The sequence below is a fragment of the Ovis canadensis genome, chromosome 1, assembly GCF_042477335.2.
Source record: "Ovis canadensis isolate MfBH-ARS-UI-01 breed Bighorn chromosome 1, ARS-UI_OviCan_v2, whole genome shotgun sequence".
Taxonomy (NCBI): Eukaryota; Metazoa; Chordata; class Mammalia; order Artiodactyla; family Bovidae; genus Ovis; species Ovis canadensis.
The window spans coordinates 248,477,283-248,497,737 of record NC_091245.1 but is presented as its reverse complement, the minus strand read 5'-3'; the positions used below and the strand labels follow the sequence as shown (position 1 = coordinate 248,497,737).

The 20,455-nt window shown below is 43.7% G+C and overlaps 1 protein-coding gene across 4 annotated transcripts in view; it reads right to left on the bottom strand.

Moving 5' to 3' along the window:
- Positions 1–20,455, bottom strand: part of SLC9A9 (solute carrier family 9 member A9) — a 651,239-nt gene that overhangs the window by 330,006 nt on the left and 300,778 nt on the right. For all 4 annotated transcript variants that reach the window (XR_011251201.1, XM_069563205.1, XM_069563219.1 and 1 more), the window contains exons 7-8: positions 6,824–6,962; positions 1,630–1,735 (exon numbers count right to left, since the gene is read on the bottom strand). Coding sequence is in view for 3 of the 4 variants with exons in the window: in XM_069563205.1 (XP_069419306.1) it covers positions 1,630–1,735; positions 6,824–6,962 (245 nt within the window). In the remaining variant the exon portion in view is untranslated. The remainder of the gene's footprint in view (positions 1–1,629; positions 1,736–6,823; positions 6,963–20,455) is intronic.

The following is a 20,455-nucleotide window of genomic DNA, read 5'->3' as shown; positions in this document are numbered from 1 at the left end:
TACACCATGTTAAGTGCTGAAAAGGGCATAGAATGCGGAGGAAAGGGAACAACAACTTTTCGAATGACCTATGTAAACTTTTCACTCCATTATTTCATTTAAAAGACACTAAGTATCCATTTTCTTTGCAATGCATAAGCTCTTTAGCAACCTTTCTAATAACAAGGCAAAGAAAGCTCCAGTACAATGGATGTTGTGTTAGAATGGTTTGGAATGATACATGGTCTGGTTGGGTGTACTCTGGTAATGTAGTCTTGATTATAGTGTCATAAAGGCTGGCAGGTGGCTGTTTGTATCAGCAACAAATACTCTCAAAGCCTGTGGAAACAGCCTGGTTCACTGTGGCTATGAGGTAAGGTGGGTCAGACGCCTGGAGCAACAGATTATCATTACAAAGAAAGATCTGCCATGGTTTTCACAGGAAAGCCCAAACCAGCCTAGAAGCAAGGGGACCAGGCAGGCCCCTGGGACCCCAAATATCTTCCTCCTCTTGAAGGCCTGCCTCATATTCCAAAGATATAATTTCATTCAAGGTAGCAGTGCTTGGTGCCCATGAGCCCAGGCTCTGGAATTAGATCTAGTCTGAAATCCCAGCGCCTCCACTGGCTCTTGGCCAAGTAAACCAGTCCCTAATGTTGGGTCTTTCTGTAAATTAATGTGAACATCCATGAAAGGCAGTTAGCCAGCACCTGGCTCATTGTAAGCTTTCTCTATATCAACTTTTATTATTATTTACCCTTAAAGTACCACCTATTAAAATTCGAGTACCCCTGGAGGCATACCTTATTCCCAGTTAGCGCTGTCGGGGGGTGGGGTCTCACCACCTGATCAATTTAGATGTAGCAACAGCGAGGGATCCAGGACTCAAACCCGGGAGAAGGAGGGGACTAGGCCAAAGGAAAGAAATAGCTCTGACATTTTGCTCAGAGCCACGGTGATTCTTCTACATGGAAAAGCACCCAATCGTTGCAGCTACCCAAGTGTAAACCCTCGCTATTGCAGAAAGGCAATCTAATTGCAGAATTCAGATACGGGATGCAAGCTGTGGGCCCCCGCCCGCGGGCCTCCCCACTCCCCCGGGGGACCTTAGGGACTGCCTCTTTCTCCATCGACTGTTCCATCTCAGAGGACTCTACATATAGACCTTCTATGATAAGAGACACTGAGCCGAAACCACCGCGTCAGCTCCTTATTTTCTTTGCCCGAACGTAGGCAGAGATTTTTAAATACCGTTGGGTGTGGCGAGGCGTACACCCAAAGAGACCGCCTACGTGGGCGTGGCTGTTAACAGCCGATGGAAAGGCAGCACTCATTCCCACAAAACAGCCGTGCGTCCCTTCACACTCTGAGAAGACTGCAACGTGTCAAACCAACCATCCGTACATCTGTCATTCGTAGATTTCAACGTCCCCTTCCTGACCAGCAAGGAGAGAAGAGGAATCGGCACTTTGGAGACTTCCGATTGAGCTGTCACATAATGGATGCATTTTTTTTTTTTCCCCTCCCAGGAGAGGCTGATTCTGACACAATCCATTTCACCTCCTGCAGGGTCAGGGAGGGGAGCTTGGTGAGGGGCGGGAAACACAGGTATTCACACATCCAGTGGGCTGCCCAGGACGAAGCACTGACCTGTTAGACCAGCGGCCTCTGCAGACAGAAAGGCGCTCCAAGATAGGAGGAAAAACAGGCCGGTTTCCAGCATGGGGAACTCGCACAGTTTCGTAAATTTGGTCAAGTGACAGAGGCGTTAAGGGAAACAACAACTGCTTTTATGAATGAATCTCCCTCTTGGCTGAGAAAAACTCTGGTGGTGATAGTTTTAGAGGAGAGAACCGATTCTCAGACCTGACTGTTTCTCTCGCTGAGACTCCCTTTGAAGGCCTGCATGAGTCATGCTTCTTTGGGGGCTGAACACGGCTGTAAAAACGCAAAGTGGTCTTGAGATTAAAAAAGATGTCTTATTAAGAGGATGAAGTCAGCTAAGTGGAAACACAAAACCCCTTAAATTTGGCCTCAACCCTTTGGGTGTGCCCTTCAGGAGACTGGCAGATCTGGGAAAATAGTCAAGGAACATGTCTCATGGAGATACTGCCAGCCAGGCCACACTCCCAGGAGTGGCCTCCCAGGCCACTGCTCCCCAGGAATGCTGGTCTATGGACAGATCACCTGAAGAGCCTTTTCTCTTCAGGATGGAAACTGGATCAGGACGAGCATTTTTGTTCAGTGATGGGGAAGCTGCCCAGGCTCTCTTTGCATAAGTAGGATAGAGGAAAATGTGTATTATCTCTAAGTCAAGCAAGATGCCCTTTGGCAGGCAATTGTTCATTTTGGCCAAGATGACACTTGGCCAATCATCTATAAATTGCAAATAGAACAAAGGCACAGTGATTTGAGCCTTGCAGAGAATGGGCTATGGGGAGATGATTAGGAGTATGTGATGGATGGTAAAGGGCTACAACTGCAGCTGTATCCACCTTTAGGCAGAAAATGCCCTGACAGACAAGGAAATGTGACATTGCGATTTTGTTTCTGGAAAAAGAATCTTAGGGAGATTCCACCTTAAGAGATGTTTAGCAGCCAGCTGCTGCTGCTATGTCAGTTCAGTCATGTCCGAGACTCTGTGCGACCCCATAGATGGCAGCCCACTAGGCTCCTCTGTCCCTGGGATTCTCCGGGCAAGAATACTGGAGTGGGTTGCCATTTCCTTCTCCAATGCATGAAAGTGAAAAGTGAAAATGAAGTCGCTCAGTTGTGTCGGACTCTTAGCGACCCCATGGACTGCAGCCTATCAGGCTCCTCCGTCCATGGGAATTTCCAGGCAAGGGTACTGGAGTGGGTTGCCAGCAAAAAGCATGACCTCTGGAGTGCAAGATGTGGGTTTGAGTCCCGGCTTTGCCAGTCACTGACTGTGTGATTTCTGAGCAGTATGATAACCTCTCTGAGCCTTATTTGTATCCAAGGTGAACTGGGATAAGAATAATACCTCTCCCCACAGTGTGAAGAGTAACATGAGATGACAGTATTAAAAATGTTTTGTAAAGTCTTAGAAAGCACACAATACCAGGATTATATCATGGTTGGGAGCATGACCTCTAGAAGGCAACTCTAGCTTGGCTCATATTCATTGTATCAGCTTAGATGTGTACCTTGGCCACACTGTGCTTTGGTTCCCATATCTGAAAATGGGCACAAATAGTACAACCTACCTTCTAGGTATATAGAAGAGTGCCTGGCATGTGACAAGGGATGTGTAAGTTTTTAAATTAGTATAATTTAAGTGAATCTGTTTTGTGAAACCTCTTTTCTGGAAAGAGATTCAGTAAGGATGTGGAAGCAATTCTTTATCAGGAGGAGGACCCCTTTCCCCAGATCTGATCCAATGTCAGGGCAGACTTCCAGTCTTGAGGAATTTTTTCCCTTCTCTTATCAAAATCTGCTCACTTATGTGTTCATACATTTCCTGCACATCAGGCAGAGAAAAGTTCCAATCTCAGCTCTTCTGCTTCATGCCATCCCTGGGGATGAAAGCCTGGGTCTAAGTCCTGGCCCTAAAATGTCCTAGCTATATGGCCTTGGACAAGTTGTCTAAAATTATGCATCAGTTTCTTCAGCTGAAAATTGAGAGAATAATAGTATCTCCTTGCCAGGATTCTTATAAAGACTCTCTGAGATAATCTATGCAAAATATAAAAGATAATGGGTGGCACTTGGTAAGATTCTCAAGATATATAAGATGATATTAATATCATGCCCTTTATGACTGACATGTGACTCAGAGTGAGCTATGAATACTTAATTTCCATATGTATAAAACAGGAATAATAATAATCTGTCTTATAGGGTAAATTCAAATGAGGAGATATATATAAAGACACATGCTAGACATTTACAAAATGTTGTGATCATTACTATTGTTCAGTCGCTAAGTTTTGTCTCACTCCCTGCAACCCCACGGACTTCAGCATGCCAAGCTTCCCTGTCCTTTACTATCTCCCGAAGTTTGCTCGGACTCACATCCGTTGAGTTGGTGATGCTACCTAACTATCTCACTATTATTCAGTTCAGTTCAGTCACTCAGTTGTGTCCGACCCTTTGCGAACGCATGGACTGCAGCACATCAGGCTTCCCTGTCCATCACCAACTCCCAGAGCTTGCTCAGACTCAAGTACATCAAGTCAGTGATGCCATCTAACCATCTCATCCTTTCATCCCCTTCTTCTCCTGCCTTCAGTCTTTCCCAACATCAGGGTCTTTTCCATTGAGTCAGTTCTTTGCATCAGGTGGCCAAAGTATTGGAGCTTAAACTTCAGCATCAGTTCTTCCAATGAATATTCAGGACTGATTTCCTTTAGGATTGACTGGTTTGATCTCCTTGCAGTCCAAGGGACTCTCAAGACTCTTCTCCAACACTACAGTTCAAAAGCATCAGTTCTTTGGCACTCAGCCTACTTTATGGTCCAGCTCTCAAATCCATCATGACTACTGGAAAAACCATAACTTTGACTAGATGGATCTTTGTTGGCAAAGCAATGTCTCTTTTTTTGCTGTTTAGGTTGGTCATAGCTTTTCTTCCAAGGAGCAAGCATCTTTTAATTTCATGGCTGCAGTCACCATCTGCAGTGATTTTGGAGCCCCAAAAATAAAGTCTGTCACCGTTTCCAGTTTCCCCATCCATTTGCCATGATGGGACTGGATGCCATGATCTTTGTTTTCTGAATGCTGAGTTTTAAGCCAGCTTTTTCACGCTCTTCTTTCCCTTTCATCAAGAGGCTCTTTAGTTCCTCATTATCATTACTATCATCATTAGTATTTCTCTACTCCAAACAACATGTGACCTCCATTCTAATTCCCCTTAATGATTATGAGGCAAAAAAAAAAAAAAAAGAGTAGTAGTGATCAAGAGTGTGGTCTGGGCATGGTCTGTCTCTTGGTTTCATTCCCTGGGTTTGACCTTGGCTCTACTTCCTAGTTGCATGACCTTGGGCTTATGCTGTCTAAGCTTTTTTTTTCCCCCCAGGAAAAATAGCATCTGTGTGATATGACCAATGTGAAGATTAAATGAGGTATTACATGTAAAACAAGTAGGAGGGGGCCTGACGTATCACCAGTACTGGGTAGATTGTTAATCATTGCTTTTTTTTGTTGGAAATCAACCCTACCTATTCTGACTTATTTTTGTCAATGGAGTTGACATTCTCCAGGGTTTCCAGGACAAAACTTTGGGGTCGTCTTTTGATTTTCTCCTCTTGTTTATCTCATAGAACCAACCAATCACTGAGTCCTAGAGGGTCTTCTACGTTGACCTCCTTTCTGACTTTCTCCTACAGGTCATTACCACAGTTTTCTTTGATTTCACTCTTCCTCTTCTCATTCATTCTTCATACCAGTTCCTTATTTATGTTTTAAACACAAGACCTTCAGTGTGCCATGATCCTTGGAGAAAACTTCAGTCGCATACTGTGGACTATAGAGAGTGGCCCTCCAAGGTACTCCACAAGCTGACTCCTCTGCACTTGTGTCTGCTCATTTTGCACTGCACACCAGTCCGAGCTCTAAGGCCCTCTCTGAGACAACTGCTATAGGTCATGTCAGTGCCCCCCACGGCCCCCCACTCCTGATCTTTGTGAATGCTGATCTTCTCGTGAATCACCTATGTGGTCTTTGCCTGCATCTTACCTATCTTTCAGGTCAAGCCTAAGTCCCACCCTGCATGTAAATACTGCTTTTCAGGTTATTTTCCAGAATCATCAGATTGGCCAAGAGTCTACTGGACTTTTCCAGATATGGTGGCGTCATCCTTATATTTTTATAACCATAATAAGGTGGCTGCAGCTTTAGCACTTACTTTCTATCCAACTCTTTCTGTAGAGCTTGTCTTTCCAAGCCTGTTTTATTCATATTCTGACTTACCTGAGAAAGCTTTAGTAGAACCTAGGCTTTTAGCAGTTGCTTAGTGAACTGTTGGGTCAGTCCTCATGGAAAAAGAGTCCAACATTTTGCTTTCTTTGCCTTGATCCCTGACCCCTCTTCCACCATTCTCCTTTAGTCCTTCCCTTTTCCCCAAGATCTCTAATCCTTTGCCCTGCCTCCTCTCTCTGGACTCTGTTAAGCCCACATACTTGACATTAGCCTTCTGGTTCCTCCTAGAATCTGACATTTTTGTCCCATGTAACTGCTGTGAGTGAGGAGACCACCAGACAAGCTTCTTTCCCTGACTCAAGTTCTCTAGGAACTCTACCCATCCTCCCGCCTCTCTATTGAAAAAGAGGGAGTAGGATGACACAATTGCCTGGATATGGCAAGCATCATTTCTAAGTTGCTTGCTGTTCTTCCATAAAATAGCTATGGATGCTCGTTTAAACACACAGTGCTTCTTGACTCAGCCAACCCTCTGAACTAGTGATTGATACGAGTTTAAAAAAGATGCAGAGAATACTTAGTAAGTCACTCTTGAGTCAATCCTATTTCATTCTTGACATTGGATATTCACTTCTTCCTCTTGATCTTAATATAGCCAAGCCTGATATCCCCCTGGCCACCTGTATTCTTAGAAATTTTTAAAGACTCTTGATATCCTGGGATCAGACAGTATGAGCAGTGCTAGAATTGGCAGGAAAAGAGCCTGGGCCGCTCTTCCACTGGTATCAGCCTATGCTTCAGAATCAAGACGGCCCCAGTGGCGCTGTGCTATGCTTGGACAAGACTGTCTAGCCATTTCCTAGAGTTTCCTAGAGTTCCTGGAGTTTGTTAGTCCTCAGAAACATCCCAAGGATATTGCCTGCTCTTAACAGTCCCCAGCTTCCCACACACAGACAAAGGATATCAGTGCCGTGACAACAGCATATGCAGACCCCATGGCAAATGAGCCGGCGAAGATGCCCAGGAAATTCCCCACGGACTGGAAAAATGCTGCGGCATCAAATGTGTTTGGATTCTCCTTGGGACTGTAAATGGATATAGAACTGAAAAGAGAAGAGGGTGAAGGTTAGTCAGGGACTCCCGTCTCAAGGCCCAAACACCAGAAGTCAGAATTTAGCACCCAATTTTGGGAAAGACACCTTCTCCTATGAGGTTAGGTGCTGGTTGGAAGCATTCAGTGGCAACAGATGAGGACAAGGAGAGGCGGAGAAGGCAGAAAGCTTTCCCCTTCCTTACAGCCCAATCCCCTGGTATCCATATATTGTTGCCAGTCAGTAAACATTTTTATATTGGAAGGGTCGTAAAGAATATTGTTTCTGAGCAAACTAGGCATTAAAACATGGTAGGTATAGATAGAATCTGCTGAGGAGATAGATAACTGTGAATTATTTAGTGGCCATATGTCTTCGGTGCTGTTATATATTCACAAATGTTCCTGATAAAAAGTGCGCTTTTATGGCCTGTGCACAAATGGGCAATACAAATCACAGCATGCACAAAATATTCTGCTGTGATCTTGTCATAAACCACAAAGCATTGCTCCTCTCCAGTGTAACCCTTCAGAAACAGAGCCCAGACGACATTCAGAGCATCACAGGATTAACCTCTGGGGAGAGACAAAACCCTCGTTTTCCCACCGAAACAAATGGCAGCAGCTGCCTGAGGTCATCTTTTATGCCCCGATTCTGGGGGCTGACAACAGATTTATATCCACAGAGAAGAATCAATCCACCAATAGGTGGTTTGTTCACTGAAATATTTTTGAAGACGTCATGTTTGCTGTTTTTTTTCAGCCAGGGCCTCACATCCTACAGTGTTAATGTAAAGGACAAGGTGTGACCTACTTTAGGAAACATGAGCTCCATCCTGTAGCATTAACACGACAGATGTGCTAGAACCAGCAGTGTTGGGGAGACTAGTAAAGTCCCTTTTCAGGTTTTTTTATTTTTATTTTAATACAAGTTCTTTAAAACTAATCAGACAAAAGCAAGAGTTTCTCAGCAGCTTCTGGAAGGAACTTTGTAGCCCTGTAGAGAGCAAAGAGGATACCAGACACACTGGCTTGAGATTAGACAGGTGTTTACAGAGATGTAACTGAATCTTTTATGGCTTGGACAATTAAAGTATCTTAACTCTCTGACCTGACTTTTTGTGTCTGGAGACTAAGAGAGTTAAGAGAGAGCAGGGAGAGTGGATTCCAGTTCTCCTCCAGGAAAATGTGTGGCATAAAAAAAGGTAGTTTTAAATGTTTCTAGTTTTTCCCTGGATGTCTTTAAACCCCCAAAGTAGGCCAAACACTTCTGCTTTGATCACGTAATTGGATAAGGAAGATAAATGTGGATCTCAAATGGAGCCCTGAAATGTATGCGAGAAAGGGATTGCCTTTGAAGTGTTTTTCTTTTTGTAAAGTGTTGTGCTTTGCAGGAATAAAGGAAACGCAAACCCACATTTGGGTCCTTTGTGGCTGACAGTCCTGGGAAAGGGTGTAAAACCTATGGGAATTCTGATATTCAGTGTCCACAGCTGTGTGTGTGTGAGTTGATATGAACATATTTCTTGATTTCAATGAAGAAATGATAGTGACGAGAAAACATTTCAGTTGCAGTCTGCCTTTGAAACCCAGGTTTTTGCACAGTCACACTCTTTTGTAAATAATTCTATTAATTCCTAAGGTTGCTCCCAGCAAATCTGATCCTTAGAACAAGCATCTCTTCACCCCCATCTTCACCTTCACACTCCCCAGAAGTGTTTTCTCTGTCTTGATGCTTCCCCAGCTTGAAGTAGCACCATCACATTTTTTGGCCATATTCTGTATGATTATTTATGTAATGTTTGTTTTTAAACCAACTCATTTTTATTCAAATGCAAAACTGAAGTGTTAGTTGCTCAGTCATGTCTGACTTTTGCAACCCCATGGATTACAGCCTGCCATGCTGGTCTGTCCATGGGATTTCCCGGGCAAGACTACTGGAGTGGGTTGCCATTCCCACTGGAGTGGTAGCAAAGACAAGGAGTCAGAGAATTGAGGGTGTGTAAAGGTAGAATCCCAGGTGGCTCAGATGGCAATGAATCTGCCCATCAATACAGGAGATGCAGGTTCGATCCCTGGGTCTGGAAGATCTCATGGAGGAGGAAATGGCAGCCCACTCCAGTATTCTTGCCTGGGAAATCACATGGACAGAGGAGCCTGGTGGGCTACACAGTACATGGGATTGCAAAAGAAGCAAAAAGTGACTACAAGAAAGGTAGAAGCGTAGGGTTATGGCATGAGATTGGGAGCACGTGTATGAGCCCTGGTGGAGGGTAAAGGCAGGTAGATGGCATCACTCAAAACTTTAAACCCCACGTTAAGAATATACACAAAGCCCTCACATTTACATAATGCTTAGTCCTCTTATGCCTGCCTCATAACTGTGCTTGATCTGATAACTGCTCTGCCAGGTAATTAGGGCGCGTATGTTTATCTCTCCTCCCCTTGCCTTTTTTAAAAATAAAATACAGAAACTAAGAGTCAGGGAAATAAAGATCTATAGTCACTAAGTTCCAAATGTAGATTTCTTCTTTCTACCTTGAGAAAGTGATTTGTTAGGAGGAAACCTAAACCCGCATCAGCATAGCTGAGTGTGGCTGTGATATAAGAGCAACTGGAGTTCAGGTATCAGAGCCTTACATTTCATGCCTGGATGGGACTCGGGCAGCGCCCTCACAAATACAGGCAGAGTGCAGAACATGCTGTGTGTTGTGTGGGGCAACAGCACCCTCTCTCCCATTCTACGAGCAAGCAAGAGACGGGGCTTCTCCTGGCAACCTGCTTTCGTGTCTGGCTTCTGCTTCAGCACTTAAGCTTTGTGGGGTCTGGCCTGGGTCTTGTTCTTTGTATGCCTAGGATGCAGGCCCATGGCAGACTATATAAAGTCTGAGGAAATGAGGGCAGGCTGACTGGAAGTCAGAGGGAAAAAAGGAAGAAATGTAGGAAGAGAGTTTTGCCAAAATGAGTTATCTTTAAAATAAATCATCATCTACAGATTTTTATTAGGCATTGACAATATGTAGATATAATGAAAATAGTGAAGGACCGGGGAGCCTGGTATGCTGCAGTCCATGGGGTTGCAAAGAGTCGGACATGACTGAGCGACTGAACAGCAACAATATGTTGTCCTGTTGTGGTTACTTTTAAGGTCATCAATTCAAGCCTGAAGGGGACACTTGAGATTCTTGAGCTTCAAAGATCTGATCCTTCTTGGCTGTATGGCCTTGGGTGAGTTACTTCATCACTCAGGTTCTGTTTCAAAGTCTATGAAATGGACATAGTAGTACTTATGCTCCAGAAATGTGTGAGGATATGAGGTATATTTAAACACATATATATATGGACTTCCCTAGGGTACCCAGTGGGTAGGACTCTGCACTTCCACTGCAGAGGGCACAGGTTCGATCTCTGGTCAGGGAACTAAGAGCCCACGTGCTACAAGACCAAGAATAAATAAATAAATAAATAAATGAGATGGAAAAAAACCCCCAAACTACTATATATTTATCTTATGGGTTGTAGGGCCATTCACTGAGTGCTGATAGTGTGCACAAAAAATAAGACTCTCAAAGAATGTTGCCCATCATCATCGTGCTAAGACCTTCCGCAGGCTCACAATGACAGACAGCAGAGTGAGGAGGCTGAACCAGGCCTCGGTTCCAGGTATGGGCTGATGGGGTGTGGCTCCCCTCCATGCACACAGTGCTGCAGAGGACCTAGTCACTTCTGCATGGGAATGGAAGGGTCTCGAGGGCGGAAATGGCCATAGAAGTGATGCTAGTTGGTTTTGTGTGGAGCTCTTGGTTCCATGGATGAAGGAGGAGAGGAGCATCCTCAGCAGCCTGGACAACGATGTGCTCCAGGACAAGGACAGGCCAGTACACCGAGCTTGAGTCACATCTCCCCAGGTTTCACCGAGGACAATCTTCAGGCAAAACTCTTTGGCTTCTGGTAAGAGATGAGGCCAAGAAAGAAGGGGCCTTATAACCCAGGGATGTTGAATTTCTTCTGACTGCCCGGGTTTTAGGAAATTATTCCTCCAGATTCGACGCCCTGGCAAAGGAGGCATCTTTCTGGGCTCCAGTTTTCAGCTGTAACACAAAGCCTCTAGATTACGGAGCAGCAGCTACAGAGGGTGTTTTCAGAAACAACCAAGGGTTTGGGTAGTGTGTGTAGTTTTCCAACCTCAATATGACAAAGGAAGGACGATCACGTTCCAGCCAGCCCTACTGCTGGTTTCAGCACTTTGAACTTAAAAAGTAAATCCCTCCTCCCGTGCACCAAGGGAGCTATTTGAACCATTAGTGGATGCAAATACCAGACTGGGAAGATGTGGGGAAGAAGAACTGGACTTTGTGGTGCTTGCTGTATGGGACACCACTCTGAAGAGGCACTGTTTATAGCATAATCTGGTGAAGGTAGATCTGTGATATGCAGATTTCTGGAAAAGAATATTTGAGTTGGATACAACCAATATCCTTGAAAATAACATGACCAGAACTACACAGTGGTGTTTAAATATTCATCTTATAAATTGGAAATAAGGCCAGGTTATTGATTCATTCTGTTCAGGAACAGATTATTCAGCAAAAACTAGTTTGATGATCGTGTATTGCATCCAGTCTCAGAAATAAATGTGCGTATCTTTTATTCAAAATTTTTGAAATGGATGAAATAGCCTACATTCCTTTGAAGAGAGCAACATGAATAAGGATCACAGTGCTCACTGTATCATTTAAGGTTCACAGACATGACTGAAACTCCAGCGTTCTCAACAGCCCATCTTTTCATCTTTCCGACATTCGTACAGGGAACCCTCTGGCAGCTTAGGTAGTGTTAAGAGCATCATATCTGAATCTGAGAGCTGGGTGCGAATCTCAACTCTGCCACTTACTGGCTGTGTGACCTTGACCAAATTACTTAGACTATATGCCCTTCAGTTTCCTATGATGATGATTAAAAATGATAATAAAATGATGGTAATAATAAATATACCTATCACATAAGGTTGCTATGAGAATTCAATCAATTAATATTTATAAAGCATTTGAAATGGTACCTGGCACAAAGTCAAAACTAGATAAGCATTTCTTAGGTAAGTCATCCTTCTTCAAATAACCCCTCCTCCTCCTCTTTTTACTTTGTCCTCTTCTTTCCCTGCATCCTCTTCCTCCTTTTGCTTCTTCTTGTCCTTCTTCATCGTCTGTTCTTTCCCTCTGTCTCTTTCTATTGAACTGAGAGATTGGTTTAGTTCTAAAAGAAGTATCCCAAACTAGATGTCCAATCAGTACTACCTCGAGCAAATTAGAACTGAGATGCCATTAACTGTCTCACACTGACTAGTCCCTGGTCTAGAATCTCTGGGTATCAGGTATCATTTGATCTTACAAACTGTTTTGTATATAATGGAATGTGGTGCACGTTCTCAATAAATGCCAGTGATGAGGAAGAAAGAGAAAGAGGTAAGGAGGAGAAGAAAGAAGAAGAGGAAGCAGGGGGAAAAGTGTTGCAATCAAGCTGAGAGTGACGATGAGATCAAGTATGGAAAGCAGTCTGTAAATGGAACCATCATCCCTGCTGCCAATGACCCCTTCCAAAATACGGTGCATCTCCCAACTCTGGATCCTACTGAGTCATCTCTCCTGTTTCTTACAATCTTTTCAAGACCACCCAGTCTCCATCACCACCCCCTCCTGTTACTCGTCACTGCTACTGCTAAATTATTTCCCCCATAATTACAGACACTACTCAATAACCTCAAGCTCCCAGGCAGCCATTCTTTCATAAAGATGCTATCCCTCTGATTGGTCCTCCCAGCTCCCACAAGCCACTCACGGTCCTGAGTGCCTGATTGCAACAATCTACTTCTGTGTCTCCCAGTTCAGTCTCACTTCTCCTGTTAACATGAATCAATGCCACTTTAAAACTGTAAAAGGAAAGTTTTAAGCAAATAGATTGCATTCCTTTTAGAATTTCTATGAAAGTCATCAAGAAAAAAATGGGAAGATGATTACCATACCCAAAGATGTACGAAATGCACTTCCGTTTTCTCTGCCAAGTCTTTAATCCCTCACAGAAAATATTTAAACCACTGGCCCAAGTTTATTACAGAGTTCTTGATTAGTTGGGACACATATAGGATTTTTTTTTTTTCTAATCACTACTTCCAATTGTACCATATCAAATCCTTCTTTGTGCTGGATATGTAGTTCTATTAATGACGTCTTGGTCAAATTCCATTATTCCGTTCCTTTCAGTTATCTAAACTAGAGCTGTCTAGCTTAAAACCAAAATCTTCAAAGCAAGATTCTTCTCCCTGAAGAATATTCTAAAGCAGAGAGCAGGATGATTTGAAAGGGAGGAGAGACGGAGATGTCCCTTTACTCCCTCTTGGGCACCAGCGCCCCCTGGTGTCAGAGACATGGAGGAAGGACAGGGAGCCAAGCTGTCCACCTTTTGCTTGGCCACCATGGACAGGGTCCCTGATCCCACTCTTGTTCCTGCTTGGTCCCTTTCTTGGAGGTCCCTGCTCTCATGGTGACACCTCCATTTTATTAAGAATCCCACCACCACCACCCCCCGCCCCCCCCCCCATAGGGGCCACTCAATTTTCCTTCTGCCCCACCAGCTATACACATTCCCAGCCCTTTTCTATGGCTTGGATTAGGGGCCACTTGGGCAGATCAGTGACTCTCACCTTTCTCTTGATCTGTAGTCCTCCTATTTGGGGCAGCACCAAACTCCCTCCATGGACCATGGACCACTGCTCTGGGTGGGCTCACCTTGCCCACTCCCCAGACACATCAAACCAGGCAGCCGTGCTGACACAGAGGGTTCCAGCTGATTCCTTCAGCAATCTGTAGGCCAGTCCCTGTGTTTGGCATCCCCACGCCAAGAAGCCACACCCAAGATCTCCCTTCCCTGCTCAGTTTTGAGAGGGCCTCAGGCCCTCTGCAGCTTCCTCCGCTGGGGATAAGCTGGAAGTCTTCTTCTTGCAGGCAGCCCTCATCTGTTTGGGTGATTCTAATGGGGTTCCTTCCACTTGACTTAGGGGAGAGGAAGCTCCCTCATGGGGAGGGCTAACAGCTTCCCACCTCAAATACTGCCCTCTCTCCAAGGAGGCCCCCTTTCATACAGTTATTTGAGACCAAGAAGATCGGGTAGGAATTGGAGGAAACAAGGCCAATTCTTTTGCCAGTGAAGCCTGTTGAGAGGTATATGCGTCTTACTGCTGGGGAGCCCTGCTAGTCCTTTTAGTATGGATGCATTTAGCTACTTTTGTTTTCAGTTCTGCTCCTTACACCCAATTTGGAAAACAGGAAAAAACCCATAGGCTGACACATTTTGTGACCTTTATTCTGAGTGCTTCTAGTTTCTTTCCTCCCGAGCTATCTAGAGTTGCCTTGTTATTATACCCTGAAGGATACATTTTAGGGAGAAACACAACAGGGAGGGGTGATGGAAATTTGTAAAACTGCTCTGTCTGGTTGGCCCTGAGTGTCACAGGTAAGAGACAATGTAGAAGAAAAACTAATTACTGTGCTATTTTGCGTTTAAAATTTTTCTCTTCCCCCTAAAAAGAAACAAGTGGATCCTTATCTATTATTTATCTTTTAATAACTGTACCAACCTGCCCTTTCTCAAGAAGTTGCTTAATAATGAATAAGGAATTGATTTTTATGGGGCCAAGAATTGTGTGTACACATCAGAATTCATCCTGGCATCTGCTCGCCCATTATTCTGGCTTATGTTCTGCCAAAGGCCGCTGAAGCTCTGTCAAGAGAACCTGCTGTAAAACATAATGACTTCAGGAATTGGGGGCATTCCAGGCACCCTGGGAGGTTAGAAGAGCTGCCTCTTAATAATAAGAGGTTCTGGCCAGAAGTGTGCTGAGCTTGAGTTAGAACCAGGGTTTTACCTTCCCCAGGGCTAAAGACCCTGTAGGGCAAAGAGCTGTGTTTGGGGACGCACATTAATTAACTCTTTCAGCTTCTAAGGGATTGTTTGGTTAATGACTGCTGCCTAAGAATCCAAATTCACTCCAAAGAGTGATTTTCCAAATCCTTGCTTGACAAATACCATTTTGATATCTGGCACAACAGAAAAAAAGACAAAGAGAATTCCGTGGGACGTATGAGTTCGTATATCATGGCTGCCCTCAGAATAATACAATCTCAGACTGAATTAGCAGATTCTTCCCACCAACAAATATTTCTCGAGCACCTACTATGTGCAGACTTTGTTCTAGACGCTAAAGATACAGCAGGAAATACAGCAAAGCTTCTGACCTCATGTTCCTGACATTCAAGGGAAGAAAACAGCATAATAAATAGCTCAGCAAATAGATATTTGATTTAAGGACAGAGACAGAAAAGGGAAGGAAGAAGCATGAGAGCACGGAAGAGGCAGTGATGAGGGTGCTGGTTTAGTTAGGGTGGTCAGGAAAGCCTCTGAAAAGCACTATTGAATGGAGTCCTATATGAAAACGATGGGAGGGCTTTCTAGTCTCTGAAGCAGAGGCGGTGGCTAGAGGGAAATGGGCAGCGGAAGAGTGGTAGGAGACAGGCTGAGATGGGGCTGGGACCAGGTCTTGTGGAAGCTTCTAGGACATTGTTAGGACTTAGATTTTCCTCTAATGGTGAAAGGGCATCTAACGGAGGGTTCAGGGTAGGGGAGCATGTTTTAGAACAGTCCAGGTGAAGGCTGCGTCAGTAAGAGTAGAGGAAGCTGGACAGGAGTGGACGTGACCTCGTTGTACTCTCCCATGGCTGCAGCAGACCAGGCCTTTCTTCACTGGAGTGGATACCACCATCTGAATGAAAGCTGAAAAACCACAACAGCTCACAGGAGGAAGAGCAGGATGCTGGGAGGAAGATGTAAGGGAGGAGGAGAGTTTAAATGATAGATGATGAATTTAGCAGAAACAGGTACAGTGAGCTGGCCTCAATCTTTATGTTCCCAGAAGGATAGATAAAGTCCACAAGTAAAACATCAGAGGATTTCAGCTTTATATTCTATTTCAGAAATTTCCTAACTCTTAGATCTGATGGAAAATGAAATGGGATCTTCAAAAGGCAAGTTCTCTGTCACTGGAGATGCTTAAGCACAGAATGAAAGCATTACCTGTCAGGGTGCTATGGAGAATATTCATGCACCAGACTGTGTTGGATAACATGGCCTTGAGGAACCTCCCGCCCCCAGAATCACTGACTCTCTATTTTCAGCATTTTCCAAAACTCTCAGGTGAGGGATAGGGGACTTGGTTTTCTGTGCTACTTAGATCCTGCCACTGGAAATGGCTGAGCATTCAGCAAGCAAAGGGCAGTACTTCAGTGGAGATGCAAAGAAGACGCCAATGATTTAGGTTGGAGCCAGGTTGATCATGACATCAAGAACAGTTACAAATTTCAGAAGGGAATAAAGTCTTTGACAGATTCCTAAGTGGCTCTGGTCCATTAAGTTCCAACTCTAAAGTGACAAAGAGAGCTCTGAGCTTAAAATTGGTTAAAAGGGAAGAAGAGTTAAAGGAGGTTTGTTATGAATTATATGTGCATTTTCTTTGAAAGGAGATCTTAAATTACTTTGCAATTTAGCCTGAAAAGTCTTGTCAGAATTGAATTAGTCTGCAGGCTTTGAGAAATTTTTTCTTATACCTAATATTGGGAGGAAAGTGAATTTGAGATAGTTTTAAAGATAAAAGTCACTTGCAAATATTCTCCTTATTTCACTTTCTTTCTTCCTTTACTAAAGCAGAAACAAGAATTTGAATCCCACTACTGTGAGCCTATTTAAAAGAGAGAGAGAGAGAGGGACTAATTCTCATGATCTGATATGAACTTCAACCTGTTTCCAACTTTTAGTTGCTTTAATCCTTACTAATGAAACCTTAGCTCCAAAGAGTACTGTGATGTATGAAACTTTTAGTCATAATAGATAGAAAAAGATGGAAAAGTAGGTTAATAGTCACTAAAGATGGAAAGCTAGCTAAAATTAAGTATAATCATTAATATGCACAAGAAAGACCAAATTTTAATCCTCAAGGCTGAAATGGAGAAGGGGGTCAGGTGTTCCAACACTGACTGAACACTCAAAATACTTATTATTCCCTGCCTTTTTTTTTTTTTCACTATGGAGCATTCACTACGTGTCAAGTGCTGGTTAAACATTTTAATAAACATTGTCTCACTTAACACTCACTGTGACCCCCTGAAGTTGGTGCTATTTTGATTTACATTTTATAGATGAGGAAACTATGGCTTAGAGAAATTGTGGTGGTGGTTTAGTCATTAAGTCATGTCTGACTCTTGCGACCCCATGGACTATAGCCTGCCAGGCTCTTCTGTCCATGGGATTCTCCAGGCAAGAATACTGGAGTGGGTTGCTGTGACCTCCAGGGGATCTTTCCAACCTAGGGATTGAATCCGGGTCTCCTGCACTGTAGGCAGATTCTTTACCAACTGAGCTACAAGGGAAGCCCCTTAGAGAAATTAAGTAACTGTGTACTTCACCTCATTTAATCCTTCTAACAATCTAATGAAGCATATATTTGCATTTTGGACATAAACAGACTCAGGGATGGTAAATTATTTGCCCCAGGTAACTCTTACTGGAATGGTAGGCACTCAACTCAGGTCTCACTAGTAGGCACTCAACTCAGGTCTCACTAGTGAAAGCCCATTTACAATACAATAGAAAGTAGGAGCACTTAGATTCATTGCCTGAGTGTGTGCACAGATAAATAACTCAACAAACATTTCACCTCCATAAGATGGAGGCAAGGACTACTCTTCGAAGATTTTAGGACTTTAGTGCTGGAAGGCTGCAGTCCATGGGGTTGCTGAGGGTCGAAAACGACTGAGCGACTTCCCTTTCACTTTTCACTTTCCTGGAGAAAAGGAAAGGGCAAACGACTTTGGAGAAGGAAACGGCAACCCACTCCAGTGTTTTTGCCTGGAGAATCCCAGGGACGGGGGAGCCTGGTGGGCTGCCGTCTATGGGGTCGCACAGTCAGACACGACTGACGCGACTTAGCAGCAGCAGTGTTTCCCTGGTGGCTCAGCTGGTATAGAACCCACCTGCCAATACAGAAGACGTGAGACACGCGGGTTTGATCCTGGGGTCAGCCAAATCCCCTGGAGAAGGATATGGCAACCCACTCCAGTATTCTTGCCTGGACAATTCATGGACAGAGGAGCCCGGTGGGCGACGGTCCACGGGGTTGCAAAGAGTCGGACAGGACTGAGCACGTATGCACACACGGCGTGGTGCTAATTTGTAATAAAAAAAATTGCATTAGTGAACATAATCATTTTGATATGAGTGGTTTTGCTGACTGCCATGCTGCTTATAGGCCAGGACTCCTTTGTGGAGGCCTCTTCTGCATATGGAAATGAGCTTGTTATGAAACTACATACACGTTGTGCCTTTTGGTGGCCATACCAGCACCAGTTCAAGCTTCACATCATCTCCTACAGTTGTTCACCCTGTGTGACTACTGTCTCTTTATAGTAATTATCTGTGTTACAGTGTCTTCATCTAAAAAGTGGTGATAACAATTGTGCCTCCTTCACAGAGTGGAGATTCATTGGGTTAATATACATATAGTGCTTCCACTTGGAACATAGAAAGCACTCCATAAATGATAGCTGTTATTAACTGTTGTTACTGTTATTTGTATTAATTATTGTTAGAGTGATTACTGTGTTTTTCACCATTTTCTCAAAAGAAGTCAATAAAAACTGAACTTTATTTCTAAAAATATAGCGCATTTAGAATTCCAATTAATGTGTCAGAACATTTCAAGAATCTTTTGAGGTGGAATGAGTAATACATTTAGAGTTAGATCAAATGCTGAATTCATCTTTTTCTTAATGAGGCTTGTAAAGCAGAAGATTTCTGGGATAGTATCAAAGAAGGAGATGCATGCAGATTGCTAACAATAGTTAAGACCAAAAGATCCATGGTTGTCTTGCAAATCCAACAGAGCCGAGCTTCTAGTAACCTTGCTGGAGTAGGGGACATCGAGGCAGACATAGCACAGAAATCTCGTTGCTAAGTCTGTCAGTCACTCGGTTGTGTCCAAAACTTTGTGACCCATGGACTGTAGCCCATCAGGCTCCTCTGTCCATAGAATTTTCCTGGCAAGAATACCTGAGTGAGTTGCCATTTCCTCCTCCAGGGGATCTCCCCAACCCAGGGATTGAACCTGTGCTTCCTGTATTGAAGGCAGATTTTTTAACTTATCACTATATCTAAAGCCAAAAAGAAAAGAAAAGAAAAAACCATGAATAGAAATTGTCTAATAAAGTTGTGTGGAATTGCTGATCAGCAACAATCAAGAAAAAGTCATGAAACCTATGGCACTTGCTTTCATGGCAATCATCAGTCCACAGCTCACTGCAAGCCACATAGAGATGAAAAGAATTCAAAAACAGGCACTTGCTTGCATCGGAGCCTGCAGTGCTTCATAAATGTTGTGTGCTGAGGACAGAGATGAGGGGCTGAATGAAATGCTAGCTGCCTCTGGTTGGGTTAAAGGACTTTTCGTAGATAAGGTCCTATGAAAAGCTTTCCTAATCTGGGCACCTTTCGTTCCTGTGTTAAACAAACTCACTCAGATTATAAAGAGCTTTCTGAGAGGGTCTGATGGAGTTTCACCTGGTGACAAGCCCACTCCTAGAAAATACTTGCACTGATCAACTCATATCCCCAGATCCTTCTCCTGTTCTTCTATTTATTAGCAATTAAGTGAGCATCTGCCTCCCAAATCACAACTTAATTGAGAATCTGCATCCATCTTTTTAGAGTTGCAGATAATTTCACTTGAGCCCAAGTTTATCTTTGGGGGCAAAGCACACAGTTATCTTCTTAAACTAATGCATTTTACCAAAGCAGTTGCCTCTCCTATACAGATTTTGACTTTGTGTTTGAGGCATGGAAGCTGTGGACCAATAAATCTTACCAAAGAGTGTTTTCCTTTCACATAATGCCTTTAAATTACATTTTATGTGCGTAGCAGTTGCTATAAAGTATATATGTTGCAGAATGCAATGTTCCACAGTAGAGCCATCTCTGATGCTGCATCTTCAGGACACAGCTTTGTCTGGGACAGGAATGTATACTTTACAGTATATTTGAATCTCTAAGCCAATACAGCTTGTACAAATTGAGAGATTTCTAACTCAGGTAATTAATAGGCCTAGCCCACCCATGTAATAAAGGTAGTTACTAAGACTTGGAGTCGGATGCCAAGCACCAGGATGAACACTTCATTTACCAAGGTCATTGATCAGCTGTGAAGCTCCCAGGGCTAGGACCTGGGGCCCTGAAACAGTCTGAAGATTCAAGAAGATGGTTTTTGCACATGTTGGAAGATAACTGGGGCTTCCCTGGTGGCTCAGACAGTGAAGAATCTGCCTGCAGTGTGGGAGACTTGGGTTTGATTGCTGGGTTGGGAAGATTCCCTGGACAAGGAAATGGCAACCCACCTCAATATTCTTGTCTGGA